This window comes from Anarhichas minor, unplaced genomic scaffold (genome assembly GCF_050575085.1).
Source record: "Anarhichas minor isolate MPS153535 unplaced genomic scaffold, ASM5057508v1 ptg000017l, whole genome shotgun sequence".
NCBI classification, from domain to species: domain Eukaryota; kingdom Metazoa; phylum Chordata; class Actinopteri; order Perciformes; family Anarhichadidae; genus Anarhichas; species Anarhichas minor.
The window spans coordinates 9,744,788-9,759,381 of record NW_027466463.1 but is presented as its reverse complement, the minus strand read 5'-3'; the positions used below and the strand labels follow the sequence as shown (position 1 = coordinate 9,759,381).

The 14,594-nt window shown below is 43.6% G+C and overlaps 3 protein-coding genes across 10 annotated transcripts in view; 2 read left to right on the top strand and 1 right to left on the bottom strand.

Annotated features, from left to right (window-relative positions):
• The window catches only part of cyth3a (cytohesin 3a), a 31,295-nt gene extending 28,091 nt beyond the window's left edge, over positions 1-3,204 (top strand). For all 5 annotated transcript variants that reach the window (XM_076093385.1, XM_076093383.1, XM_076093384.1 and 2 more), the window contains one exon: positions 1,708-3,204. In XM_076093385.1, coding sequence (XP_075949500.1) covers positions 1,708-1,780 — 73 coding nt within the window. In that variant the 3' untranslated portion in view covers positions 1,781-3,204. The remainder of the gene's footprint in view (positions 1-1,707) is intronic.
• Positions 2,614-13,228, bottom strand: usp42 (ubiquitin specific peptidase 42). The gene is made up of 18 exons (XM_076093371.1): positions 13,092-13,228; positions 11,454-11,703; positions 10,882-11,088; positions 10,611-10,721; positions 10,280-10,379; positions 9,702-9,769; positions 9,545-9,615; positions 8,993-9,075; positions 8,777-8,888; positions 8,550-8,690; positions 8,084-8,184; positions 7,789-7,960; positions 6,989-7,675; positions 6,785-6,867; positions 5,568-6,683; positions 4,909-5,228; positions 4,735-4,800; positions 2,614-4,586 (listed from the first exon to the last, which is right to left on the bottom strand). Exons 2-17 carry the CDS (start codon positions 11,692-11,694, stop codon positions 4,739-4,741), a joined length of 3,675 nt encoding a protein of 1,224 aa, XP_075949486.1. The 5' UTR covers positions 11,695-11,703; positions 13,092-13,228; the 3' UTR covers positions 2,614-4,586; positions 4,735-4,738.
• The window catches only part of LOC142951678 (ankyrin repeat domain-containing protein 61-like), a 7,117-nt gene continuing 5,015 nt past the window's right edge, over positions 12,493-14,594 (top strand). For 2 of the 4 annotated variants that reach the window (XM_076093389.1, XM_076093388.1), the window contains exons 1-2: positions 12,493-13,555; positions 13,954-14,073. The gene's annotated coding sequence lies outside the window, so the exon portion shown is untranslated. Of the gene's footprint in view, positions 13,556-13,779; positions 14,074-14,594 lie in introns of those variants that run through there. The other 2 variants (XM_076093386.1, XM_076093391.1) reach the window with 2 other exon arrangements.

Genomic DNA, 14,594 nt, shown 5'->3' with positions numbered 1-14,594 from the left:
ACACACACCTACTCAGACACTTTGCCGTGCTGCTCTCTTACAGGTGTTTTGGCAGCCCTTACACCTGATTCGTCATGTAGAAACGCTGCCTCGTTAACCTGTAAGAAGAGTGGAGGTGCAGCATTAAATTGGGGCCGATGGGTAATTGATCAGCTCGCTGGTTATCGTCCACTCAGCTTCAGCTACTCTGGAAGATATGATCAATACCACAGCAGAAATCATATTACACAACGCTTCCATGCTCTAATTACATTGAAAAATACACTTAGCATTGACATATGTTTATCCATTAAATGAAAGTGATGTTTTTTTTTGGCTAACTTACTGGAAATCTTGTTCCGAGTGAGGCTGCTTCACGCACAGTCGAAGTGATTGGAAAGAGGAGAGAGGTGGTCCTTTTTCTGTTTGGGAGATTTAGTCAACTGACCTTCAGATTACACACACTGTCTGTTTCACACGTCCCAGACCCTTCAGTGGTGAACCGGCAGTGTTTTAGTCCAGTTGCGCTGGAACATCATAATGCGAAGCCTCTTCCGGCCATTGTTGGAAGAATGAATTATCAGAGATTGGACTCAGAAGGACAGAGCTGTGCTGCCTCAAACAGCTTCTCACTTGACTCAGCTGCTGGGGCGGCAGACTGTCCTGTGGTCAGCAGATTCTCACACACACACACACACAGTGTAGCCACGCTGTCCCACCTGACTCATCTGTGAGGCTGGAAACTGCTCTTGTGGTGTGAGGTTCTATGCACACACACACACACACACACACACACACACTTATAGGACTGTGCCAGCTCAGCATTACTACTGTTCTGCTGCTGGGAAGGCTGAGGGTTACTCAGCATTGTTCTCATCGTCTGTGTGTCACTTTAGGGCTTTTTATGAGGCTTATACTTTCCTACAGGGAGCGTGGAAGACTGTGGAGCCATTTAAGTCACTTTTCCCGATTAAAAAAATGACAAAGCAACTAGCTGGTGAACAAAGTGGAACATGTTTCAGTTGAAGAGCAAGACACTTTCCCTCAGTTGGTGGGGACCAAAGCAGAGCAAAAAAGGAGAGTGAACATCAGAGTGACTTACAGAAACACGACTTCAAACGAATGGCAATGTTGCTTCATGTCTGCTGGTTGTGCAAATAGGCAACTGTTTGTAATGACAGTAACCTGTCACACTTATCAAGAATAATTGGACTTTCCTACGTACATTCTGATAGACCGCTTTAAATTGACTAGCTGACAACATCTATGTGGTGTAACTGGGTGCATCTTGTTGCTCAGTGTGTTGGGTTTTTTTCTGTGGAAAGCCTAAATAATGAGATATTGAGATATATATATATATATATTATAGCAAGAGGAGTTTGATGGAAGAGCGTGAGGTGTAACTGTATCACTGTACATGTGAAGCTTTGCTGTTGATCACTCAGAATTAAAGCGAACAGGTTTCTCTCTAGATTCACCAGAAAGAAATACAAACACTAGACGGGATGTGCTTTGGTTAAGATGCAGTGACTGATGGATACAAAACAGATCAAGGACAAGTTGGTACAATGAGAAACTACTGGACCTCATCCCAGAATACTCCTCAAATGTTCAAAACATCCCGACTTGATCATGTGTAACGGTGTTTTTCTCCGCTCTATAGAATCAGATTTCAGTGTAAAACAGTGGATCAGTGATCCGTTCTTTCCTCTCTCTCTTTTTTTGCAGAGCAAGCATCAGCAAGGATCCTTTCTACGACATGCTGGCCACCAGGAAGCGGAGGATAGCCAATAAGAAATGATGAGCGCCCGCCTTCAACCACACCTGCATCGCCACCGTGTCTGTGACCAGCAGAGTGCTCGCGGGTGTATGTGTGCGTTTGGTCACGGGGGGGGGGGGGGGGGGGGGGCATGAAGCCCTCTCGTTTGTTCTTTCAGGTCTGGAGGACGAGCAGCAGACACAGGTTGGAGTTTTTCTAGCTCATTTCCACCTGAAGACCGTCTGCACCTCGGCTCTTGGTTTCTTCATCCGACACAGACCCTGATGTTCGTTTTGGGGGAGACTGCGTGCAAAACTTTTACTAAGCCGGATGAAAACAAATGAGGACCAAAGCCAATGACTGGAATCATGGGAAATCTTTGCATAGTGTGGCTGTGACGAGACTGCCCTCTGCTGGACATACAAGGAATTAAATCTACGGGAGGACTTGAATCCTGAACAGTCCTCCTCCTCCCCTTTCATCCGGACCGGCCCGCCTGCTGTCTGCCAACAACACTCCCAGATGCCAGTTTACGTTTTATCTTCAGCTGAAATGTCCTTCTGACAAGTATCAGAAGGACTTTGTGTAGTTACAGTATCCTGTAACTACACAAAGCCTCAATCTTATAGATCAGCTGGTCTGATTGTAAACACTCAAGTGACTGTATATGCAAACACAGATTTAGTCTACAAGCTAGAAACTTCATTTACAGAACGCGCCCTTGTTTCCTCTTTGAAGCATTTGATGCAGGCTGAGGAATACGTCACATATATTGAGTGTGTTGGACCTTTTATGTGACCAGTTTTAAAAAGCTATGTACATCCTGTATTAATTCTGTCAACGGTCATTTTATGTATTGAAGATCCACCTCTGTGTTCAAGTTCATTTCTTTTGTATTTATTTTCTTAGTTTGATTAACAAAAGAGGCAGCCCCCAACTTACATTATGCATGTATAGAAGATATTGTACATACTGGGTTTCTTTCTTCCCTTTTTCTTTGTTGTGTTTATGTAGCATGTACATCATAATGGCCGTAGCCTATACCCGTTCAACTTTTTAGTTTAACAGCTTTACAGATTACAATAGTGGAAGAGGGACGGTGTGCAGCTTTTTTGTTGCAGAGCAGTGAACCCTCCTCACACGGTTATTACTGAGGATCAGATAATACATGTTTTATGAAGTAAAAAGTCACGATGCTGAGTTGGACAAGAGAGTGTAGAACATAGGCGGGTGCAAAAACACCCGTGAAAAGGCTAAACAAAGGAGATACTGGATACTTGTGAATGCTGACTGGAATCTGAGGACTGCTTTCCCCCCAAACACAGATCAAGAACAAGGCAGCGTAATCTGTCATTCAGCAGATGGAGTTGTGAGAGTTAAACATGACTTGATATTAGTTTGGGAAAACTGCTCCTGAATACTTTGATGAAAACTTTGAATAAAATGACGTGCTGATCAGAAAACGAGTCATTGTGTGCGTGCGAATTCAGTGAAAAGAGCTCGACTCCCTAAACATACCAGGTCTTTGGTTATTTCAAACATGGAAACAGTGTCGTGAAGAAAACAGAGCCAGCTGAGCCATCTTGCCAATAGCTAGAAATGAGTGTGCGTGTGTGAATACAGAAGAGTGCCATCGGCTTCAATCCACACTCAATGCATCTACATCATAATTTAACTACCGTGGAAAGTTTGATGTACAAGAAGCTCGGATACAATCGGTCTATTCCTAACATATCATACAAAAGGCAGACAGGAGCTTTTCAAAAATCCCTGACAACTGGTGAGTCATCTCAATCAGCACGTTTCATTCATTTCAACGCAGCGTGTAAACAAAGTCAAAGACCAACAAATTACAATTTCTGACATGAACAAATGTATTTTAAGGCTTTGACCTTATACAATGTATAAATTCTGACATGCTCAACTAAAAAGGAATAACAGAAGTTTTTCAACTAAAGTTGAAAAAAACAAAGCAACAAAACATCTACTGATAACCCTGATACAGGATTTTTACGTATAAAAATAACTGATAATACAGTTCAAAATTAAATTCACAGTATTTTTATGACGCTAGAAGACACAAACTGTATTTTTCATTAAAAAGCAAACTCAAATGGTCCACAGCTGTAATAACAGATATTTGATGCTTTTTTTTTTTTGTTTGTTTTAAATGTTTAAAAATAAAATAAAGAGAATGAGAGAGAGGCATGATCCAGAAGAAAAAAGACCCTCTGTATCTGTGAAAAAGTTTTAAAAAATGACAGGGTGAATCTTAGGCTTCAGAGCAACAATGGAAACCAAATTAAAAACAAAAAGCTGGGAAATGTCCTCAAGTTCTGTCCAGGGTTAATGTGGAGGTATCAGTCACTCCTCCGTCTCATTCGTTAACATCGCCCTCCGTTAGTCTGTCCGCTCCCAGTGGGCTCTGTAGATATGGTGACATCTTAAAACCTGCAGCCGGCACGCTGCCTCACGGTTTCCCCTTAGTTCCATTCGTGTTTGATGCCGGCGGATACCCACGATGGATGTTAACAAGTTTTCAAGTCCTGAGTTCCACTGAGCAGCAGTTGACATGTTTAAGCTCCAGGCTTTGTTTGTGTTCATACAAGTATATATTAATATTTTTCATCTTAAATGTTTATCGGGTGACAGTTTTTTGTTTTTCAATAGTTCGGAGAATTACGGCAGATTAATCTATCTGCCTTAAAAAAAAAGATTTCTGAACAGTTTAAAACACTTCCGTTGTGGTAAAAATACAATTATGCTCCCAACGAAGAAGCGCCACGTCAAAAAGAAAAAAAGTCGTTGATGTCATTCCTCTGCTGTTGTTAAAATGGTGTCGATGTGTCTGAAATGAGAAAGAAGAGGCCTCCATACAATCGGTTTGCATAGCGAGGAGCAGAAATATTTGCACCTATGATGAGAGTTCCTACTGTTTGTCAGCACTGATTGTGCCGGAGCAAACTGTGATAATCATTGAAAGGGCGCCCACTCACAGAGTCAGTGTTTCAAGCCACTGGAGAACGCGTGGGAGTCGCCATTGGTTTGGCTGTAACCATTTCCTGCAAAACAGGATCAACACTTTTAAAATCGACAAGCTCCACAGCAGCATCATTACCGCATGTTGGTTATTTTTGAGGACGACTTTGCAAGAGAAAAACCTTCAATACCTTTGTATCCGTTGAGATAGTGGTGACTTGAACCGTTTGTGGGCGATGCGTGGTTGGAGGAGAGTAGATGTTCACTGATGCCATCATTGTAGTCCGTGCACCTGCGTTTTTCTGGCAAAAAAGCCTGGTCCTGTTTAGCCTCCTTGACGTCGTCGTATCGTCGCTTGCGGCTCTCCTCCTCCTCGCTGCTTCTGCTCTTGTGGCTCCGAGCTGCTCCTGGGCTGTGCTGCTCGCTGTGCTGCTCGCTGTCCCGCGGCCTCTTCTTTTTCTTCTTCTTCTTCTTTGTTTCAGCGGCTCTGTCTGAATCCACTTCGGAGCTTCTAGGGGAAGACAGAAAACACACCACGATTATTCCCAATTCTCGACTAAATTCAAAACTGTCGGGCTTTGTCAACAGCTAAAGACAAAAACATGTAGAGCTACAGCTCAAGGCTATTTGCATTATCGTTTAAATCTATAGAATAACAAAATATAAAGAAAAGATGCTGATTGCAACCTCACAGGGCCCAGGCTGATGCCTTCAAATGTCTTGTTTTCTTAACTAAATGGTTGATGGTGTTCCTCTAATGTTGAATGGTTGAACAAAATGGCAAACACAACTATCCAAAACAAATTTGCCATGTGCCATGAAGCATGGAGGCAAAGATGGCGTCACTCACCCGCTCTCACGGTGCCTGTCTTTATCCTTTGACTTCTTCTTTTTCTTGCTCTTTTTGTGTTTTCTCGAGCGCCGGGCCTCAGAGCTGTCGTCCCTCTCCTTGCTCAGAGGATCAGCCGTCCTTTTGTGATTCTGATCCTCCCGGTTTAGAGCCGATTCAAACGTGGAGAGCCGAGCCTGAGGCGGCGAGCCTTTGGACTTTGTTTCTGGCTCTGTGGCGGGCGAGGAATTCTCTTCTTTTGACGGACAATAGTCCCTCTCCCTGCCATTGCTCTTGTCCCTTATCACCCGTGATTCTCGACTGTCTGGCTGCCACCTCCCTCGACTGTGAGACTTTTCGCTGTAGGGATAACCGTGTCCCCTCCGCTCTCGGTCCGAGTCCTCTCTGTAGCGGCGGTTGTGATAGTGGTGGTAATGGTTCGAGCACCTGTCGCGATCACGCTCCCTTGGGTGGTGGAGGGTCCGCTCACAGCGATGCTCCGACTCCCAGTCCCTGGAGGAACGATTGTGAGGGGGACTGCGATCCTTGTACGGGCGCTGATGGTGTTGGGGATCTCTGGAGTCCCGTCTGTAACGATGCCGATCGCAGACACTTTCTCGCTCCTGGCTCCTGTCCCTGTAGTGTCTCTCTCTGTCTCTGCCCCAGTCAGAGTACAGTCTGTCTCTCTCCCTGTCACGGTAAGTTGGTACTTCATTGCCCCTAGAACTGGGCTTGGACTGGTGTTGCTCCTTTGAATCTGTGCGTCCTTCAGTTCCTGCTGACGGATCACTGGACTGTGGTAGATCTCCTGCCTCCTCCCCACCTCTGCTAACTTTCTGCGGAGCTGCAGTGGCCCCATTGGTTTTCTGGGAGCAGTCTGGCGGGATGGATAAGGCCGTAGGGTTGCAATGAAGAGCAGAAGAGGAAGCCGATTCTTTAGATGAGACAGAATGAGTGCTTGTTGCAGTAGCTGAGGGTGGAGAGCTAACAGCGGAGGATGCTGTATGCTGAGGGAGGGGTTCAGACACATTTGTAGCCCTCGTGTCAGGAGTGGAGAGGTGCTGGCTTTCACTGGCAGCAGGATGGATGCTCTGAGAAGAACTGGCCTGGGATGAGGCAGAATGTTGTGCCTCTTTGCTGTAGAAACAAACAAAACTAAACATGAAGCATTGAAATATTGCTTTGTATTATACTTTTGGGGTTCAATGTCTGTGTATACCGTGAAGATGTGATCTTACCCTGTTTGACTATGGCCACTGTCTAGTCCATTAGCAGCAACAGTAGTCACAGAGGATGAACTTCCATGATTACTGCCAGGGACCTTAGGAGCAAAAACAAGCCACGATTAATTTATAATATAGCAAATAAGACATAAAACTTCTGTTCATAAGGTTATTAATACACTATGAAGCGATAGCAAAAACACAAAGCGTATCATTTACTTTATCAGGGGTGCTGTGTCCGTTCACTTTGTGGTGTTCATAATGGTGCCCATTTTGACTGGATCCAGAGACACCATTGGTTGGTATATTTAATCCGTTGCCGTTGTGGTGCACTCCTGACTGTCCGTTGGTGGCTTGAGTGGAATGTTCAAACATGTCTCCCGTTCTCTTGTTTCCGTTAAGGTGACACTTGGCCAAACCGCCCTTCTCCAAAGTGCCACAGTTCTCCTGGTCCGATTCCTCTGACGACTCTTGGCCGTACGGCACCAAGAACGACGCTCCGTTCCCTCCCGTGTGGTGATCCCCGTTACTGCGAGACATGCCGTTACCGTGGTTAAGCTGACGTGGAACAAAGCGAACGTCTGAGGTAGACTGTGAGGAGGATAAAGAGCTAGAGCTGGAGGAGGAGGAGGAGCAGCTGCTGCTGGCCGAGGACGGCTGGCTGTAAGAGGACGAGGAGGAGGAGGAGGACGGGCGGTTCTGTTTGCCCTGTCCAATGAAGAAGGAAAGCTTCTGGCGCTTGTCGTGGTCAGGGATCATAGTGGGCCTGCTGATTGAGTGGGAGATGGAAGAGGAGGAAGAGGCCAGTCCATGGCTAGGTTTTCCCACAACACTGCTGCTGGTGCTGGGCTTGGAGTTGGTGGGATAGTCCCTTAGAGATCCATTCCCATTAACGTGGAGATTGCGCTGAGAAGGAAACAAAAAGCACACAAGGACATGTTTTGAGCATCTAAAACATTGGATCACCAGTATAAAACAATATGATCACCAGTATTTAAATGACAGCAAGTCTGCAGTACCTTGGTCATGTGTGGAGGCAGCTGTGGACCTATGAAGCCAATGTTGTTGTTGTTGTGGTGGACGGTGGTGTTGATGCGTGGAATCACCACCGGTCGTGGAGATGACTGACCCGGGATGCCTGGGTTATGGCTCATGTGGCTGTAGTCCCCTGCTTTCTTCACATCACTGGACCTAGGGACACAAATGGAAGAGACATTAGCAACATGACACATTTGAAATGCGTGGGAGGGTTCATGTTAAAGGTTTTCAGACTTTTTAATCTCTTAATCTCTTTAAAAATGACGGTTTACTCACTTGATGTAGAAAAGGACATAGGCCTGCTGGTTGAGGACAGACCTGATGTCACTGACGGACACAGAGGAGTCGTTCGTCTGATACCACTGCCCATTGCTCGCCTGGGAAACAACAGAGGAGTTGGCAGGTTTTAACATTTAACACTGCTAAACAGAATCATCTCTGTTACACATCTTCCATTTAAAGTTCTCTTCTTTTTTTTAAGTGTTAAATATAATAAAAGTTGAGAACTTTTGACTGTCAGGAACAAATATAATGATATCTTAATAGAATAACTATATTGTGTTTATACTTGTATGCACACAAGACTAGACCAGGGGAAACACTTATCAAAGTCAAGACTTCAGACTGCTAAGAGCTGTCGTAGGAACTCTTCATTAAGGAGTTGTTGATAGACTGCTGGAGAGACAAATGTGTGCATGTGTACCTGGTAGATTAAGACAGAGGTCCATAGCAGTGCCAGTACCTTAATATAGCAGAAGTAGTGCCCAGCATGACAGCTGAATCCAGAGTGGACCAGCACCGCATACAGCCCGTAGACCTGGGCCTCCCCTTGAGACTGAGACATGAAGGGCCGCAGGTCCAGGTACTCTGGATATTTCACATCCTGATGACCAAACAACAGCTGATTAACACCAATTATTCATAATATATCATATTCTTGATATTATAGTGCACAGATGTCATGGTTACCTTTGCGATTTTGCCTCCACTGAAGTTTGCGAAGCGTTTGAGTGACAGGGTGAGCACATTTGAACTGCGGTGGATTGTAAATCTCTTTGAGGCCGTGACCATTTTTTTGCACCTGAGGGAAAGTAATGCTCGGTCAGTTCGCTGTCAAACGCATATTAATAAGCAAATAAAACACGGACTCTTTCTCGTCACGGTTTCGTCTGTAAAACAACTCACTTGGTGCATTTGTAGGCATTTTCTCCATCAAGCTGTTCTGGCTTGACAAACTGCTCCAGAGCCTTGGAGATACTGGGAGCTGTCTGCATGGAGAGAAAAATGGGTTTTGGTATTGTTCTTATGATCGTTGCAAAAAAAACTGAATCAATTGGTTTATTGCTACGCCTGTCACGATAATTACATCATCATATCTTATATGGACGTGACCTCCATCATTTTTGCTGACCTCGCCATTGCCTGTTTGCCCAAGAGTCCATTTGATGTATTGCTTTGATTGTGTAGTTATATTTCTTATTTCTTTTATTTAGTTAGAATATTTTTTTCACATTCCAATTCTAATGTCAAAATATTCTAAGAATTAAAAGTTCATTGCTCTTTAAAACGGTGTACTTGCACTATTATGCTATAATTTTTCCAGTCACATAAAATTGTCTTAAAATTACATTAATGTTGTTTTTAGCAATAATTCCCGGGACAATATATCGTCAGACTAAAGTAGTTATCGTGATGCAGTAACCTGCAAAACAGAGGCATATCAGAGTTTTTCTTTACCTTAATTTCCAGAGTTATATCTAGAAAAGGGTCAAATGTATCCGAGACGGCTTTGCAGTTTAAACATTTAACTGAAAAAGAAAATACAGAGTTTATTTATTAGTCCAGGAAAGCTGTAAAACAAAACAAGAAAACTAAATCAACACTTCTAACGTACCTCTGGATCGTAGGTACCCGCCAAATACTTGATGGATGAAAGTGGTTGCCTGCGTTTGCCTGTCCAATCTGTCACAAAGAGAAATATGGAGGATGAAAAACAACCAACAAGGGTAAAGACATAACCGACTGGTTGCCTTATTAATCCAACAAACAAACAAAAATATTTCCAGGTTGTACTGGAGCAGAGAAAAAATGTCACTTTACAGTAATCTGCACTGTCAAGTCGCAACATATTGCAGCCAAAAGAGCAGGAGCGAGAAAGGGAAGAATTAGAGCAAGAGTAATTAGATAAGAGGCCACCTGTTATTACAGAATAACAAATGACTTGATACTTGAGGTTCCTAAGATCACTCTCGGTCCCCTGAGAGCCACACTGGCCAGCCCAGGGTATCTATTAAACATGCATGTAAGCTTCGTGTGTGTACATAACATACTTGGCAATGGCCTGGGCAGAATATTCAATGTATCAGCACAACACAGAATACAATAATACTTCCCTTCCTATTTGGCCTATATAGATATTAAAAAATGAATTATCCTAAGCTGTGTATAGTTTTGGAAATGTATGAAACTTACTTGGTTCCAGTTAAGCAGGACTTTTGCATAGCATCCACTGTGTACCGCAGGAACTCATGGGCATCCTCCTGGCTTCCATAGCGGAAGTGCTTAGCAATCCCTGAGAGGGGAAAAACACAAAACAGTCAGATATGTAAGAAGCTGTTATAGGATATCACACTTGCACATGGGTGGTAAGTTCAAAAGTATTTTAACAGCACACTATAAACCCCCACGAGAAATTTCCCTCCAAAATGAAAAAGGTAAACAGCGCCTCCTGTCATTCATTTCAGCTAAACATTTTATCAAAAGGGCACAACTTCAGTGTTTTACTCAACAGACAACCACTTACTTTTGAGCTCATTGAGCACACCAATGGGCTTGATGACATTTCCAGAGTTTGCAAAGACCTGAATGATGTGGTTTTGCATGGTGCACATCATACAGAACCCCGGCTCGTGACCTGCGGCAGCGACAAGACGGACAAAACATTGATGAGTAAGACATGAATCAGACAAGAATGCTGCTCATAGATACAAGAGTGATGTGATAATGACTGCATGGCTGTACACATACACAAGAACCTCCTTGGTTCAAAGAAGCATCGTGAAACAATAATTTACATGTTTTGGAGTGCTCCCGTGTCAGCAAATAGTTGGCGAACGGAGGGGTGTAGGTGAGACACTGCAGGGCCGAGTTGAGAAAGCAGGTGTTCCCCATGTTCTGCAGGCCCGCGCCAATGCGGTGAACCTGTGTCCACTTTAGGTTGAGCCGCTCTGGAGGAAAGAGGACCTTCTGGGGCGAGTCAATGCCATCACCACTGCTCATCACTGTACACACAGAGCCAACAGTATTACTAAAGTTGAATTCAATGAATTTACCAGGTCCAGGCCATAAACAAGTATCTGTATATATGCTACGTACTCTCTGTAAGTACATAATGATAAAAGGTAGCTTCGGGACCTTACAGCCATAGCTATCAGTATTAGGAGTTATATCATTTGATCCTGACTAACGAGTACGACTGTAACACAAGCTAAAGGAGGAAAGACAATAAAGAGTTTCTCTTTTGTTTCTTTATATCAAACCACCATGAAGCATCATGAAGCAGCAACACCCACAAAACCAGTTGAGCCACAATCTCACAGTAACACATAGCGTAGCTTCATTAGTGCAGCTTGGCCCTCGTTCCTACCTTGCTCCTTGGGCCGGTCCCCAGAGGAGGGTGTGCTGTTGTAGACTGCAGCTCCAGGTGTTGGACCCAGGCAGCCTCCTGCAGCCTTCAGCCTCGGAGAGTCGCTGGGCATGGTGGGACCCATGGCCCAGCTGCTGGAGCAGCTACCGTCCATCCCCACGTCTCCACTGGTGAAGGGAGATCGCTTACACCCGACTGACTCGTGGTCAGACTTTTCTGAAGATCTGTCAACTATGGTCATTGTTCATTGCTGTACGAGGGGCAGAAACACAGAAGTATACAACTGCTGAAAATACAGATTAAATTCAAGGTGCTGTGTTTTTAATTTCTAATGTGGCTTTACATGTGTATGTGTGTCTCACAACTCATTTGGATAACATTTCAGTACAATTAGATTACAACCAATCAATGCAATTGCCATAATATTACTATTTATCACAAATCACTCAAAAGGTGCAGTCAAATAAATACATTGCAATATTTGAATTAGCCAACTTCACACCAATCTAGTACTATCCCCTTTTGACAGTCATAATGTAATATTAAGTCTGATGATATTATTGTATTGGAGAAGACAGTTTTGTTATCAACACTCTGTGATATCATACACTGTGAGAGTACACTAACGTGCCAGCTACTGAATAGCAGATTGTTTTATACATTAAGTAACCAAACTCAGTGGGGGCAGTCTGAAATAACTAGCGTTAAATGTCTCAGCCCTGAATATTAGATCTAACACTGGATATCATGAGGAAATTACACACACAAGATGCCATAAAGGCTTGATGTTGGCCCTTGGTGATAGCACATTATAGGGACGTTGAAATGTTTCATTTTTAACAAACGTCAGAAAACACTGGGCAGATATTTACTTGTTTTTATTATGTTCAAATGGAGCAACTTCTGCTAAAGTTACCAAGTGCACGTTACTAACGTTAGTTCAGACCCCCGACAGAGGATGTGTCCTAGTCGGAAGCGCGTTTACAACAGCTGTTCCCTCCCACCTGCTCCGACACACTGGCTCACGTTGGCTAACAGACGGCTGCTAGGCCTTTCACACGCAGCGTCGCTAAACCTCACCAAAACACCCATTAAACCTCCGTTAGCCCGTCTGGGAGACAGTGCACCGATTAAAAGCTCGCCTTTCTCGTCGATGCCCCGAATAGAGTGACCGATGAAGAGCGAGTGACTCCAGAAGTCACGAACACCATGGAAACGACGAACGTAACACATTAGTGTTAGCTACCGAACGGCGCGAGCTACGTGCCGTGGTGGCGCTCGTTCGGCAATATTGATGCTAGTGGTGCTAGCTAACGCTAGCTCGGCACGATGGAGGCTGACTGACATGGCGGAGAATAACGAAACCATATACTATGAACGTCAAAGTGGAGTTTTGTGTTTCCACTTCGAAATAAATTCATTAAATAATGCGTGGGCACGGGTAACGGGACGTTTATCTAGCCGAGAAAGGAGGGGCTCGACACCGGCGGCTGTGTGTGCTCACTGCGCTGCTCTCTCCGACATGACAGAGAACCGGTGTAAGGCTACTACAACGACTCTCAGCGGCTCGGGACCACTAAAATAATACTGCTGTACAGTTCAAGTGCCACTCGGTCGTAAAATCAACAACCCACTCACCTGGAATCTGTTATGAATACGTTAATATCGGTAGTAAATCCATTCCTTATTTCCAGCGGGTGTCCGGCGGTGAACAATGACGTAGCTAATTGCCCCACGGGTACATCCGGGTACCTTCGATGAAACGAGGTCTCTGATTGGTTCACACGGCCGTTTCTCTCAGCGGAACGTGTTTCGGGAAGATCCGTCGCATGAACACTTCTCTGACCTTTGTGTACATAATGTACAACCAACAGTGTGTGCTTTACACCCATATATACACGATAAGTGGTTTCAGAATCATTACTTGGCTTTAAGCAGACCAACTTGAAAGCACAGATTGTTATATTTATGCTGAAATACTCTTTTAAAAATAGATTACACAGTACCCACAATATTTCCACTTTTAAAAGTTCTGAAAATAAAACACACATTCCCCGTGACCAGTAATTTAACTTTACAACTACCATCAACCACATGTACAGGTGAGAGAACAAAGACATATGTTTGATCCATGCATGAAAATAAACGTGCCCTTATCCCCATAAAATCAAATATGGAAGGATCAAGAAGCGCAATATCATAATACACATTGTGATATACCGAAAACGATCCGGTCTCTAATCATCTCATCACCGTTAGGCAGGGTGAAGCCCCCCCCCAAATAATTTGGCATTATTGGCTTTAAAAAAACAAAAAATAATAATAATATTTTGGTGATGTCATTAAATTAAACTATTGTTTCTCACATGGACAAGTTATTTATAACTCTAACATGCTACATATGTGCGTGCGTTCTGGTTTGTATGTTTTCTCCCCCTTCAAATTACAATCCAATCCAATAGCCATCATCATACTGAACGATATAATCCCCGGGCACTAGGACCTTGGGGAGGCTGCTGCGCTGGCTTTCTCACTCTGCCAAGTAACGTCTCTCGTCAACGACAGCCAGGATCATAGCCAAGGAGTTTAGCTCAAAGCAAATGATGCACGGAGTGAACTTGTAAGTACAGGTAGTTTCAGAATGTGGCTATCTGTAGTTGTTAAGATTGTTACCTGCTTAAATTTAGGTTTACTTGAGGCAAATGAAATGGAATATTGTAGTGGGCTATGTTAACACTAAGCTAGCTAGCTAGCTAGCTAGCTATTTTGTTAGAAACTGTCTCCAGTGAGCAAGAGTGTGAACCAGCGAATTCGAAATACAAGAAATAACTATCGACATCTCTCTATTCTTTGCATTAATATATCTCTATAGTATTTCGAAACAATAATATCAGTCCCTGTAGAATGTTGTTGTTTATAATCAGTTAATGCTAGTGAAAACTAAATGTCAGTGTCCCTCATAACGCTATTGTACCGGTATATCATCCAATTCATTGACCAGATGGATATAAGAAGATTCCTTCCATTTCAGCCTATCATACAATATTTATCATTCGATAATTAAGATGTACTTGAAATGTTTTTTTTCCATTGAATGGTATATTTGACACTGAATTAGTTCATCTTTATCTCAGTGATAGT

Coding starts and splice junctions, on each gene's coding strand:
- usp42 (XM_076093371.1), bottom strand. CDS start 11,694: ATGACCATAGTTGACAGATCTTCAGAAAAGTCTGACCACGAGTCAGTC. Junction 11,089..11,453: donor GGACCGGCCCAAGGAGCAAG/GTAGGAACGAGG, acceptor CTGTGTGTACAG/TGATGAGCAGTGGTGATGGC. Junction 7,961..8,083: donor TATGTCCTTTTCTACATCAA/GTGAGTAAACCG, acceptor TTGTGTCCCTAG/GTCCAGTGATGTGAAGAAAG.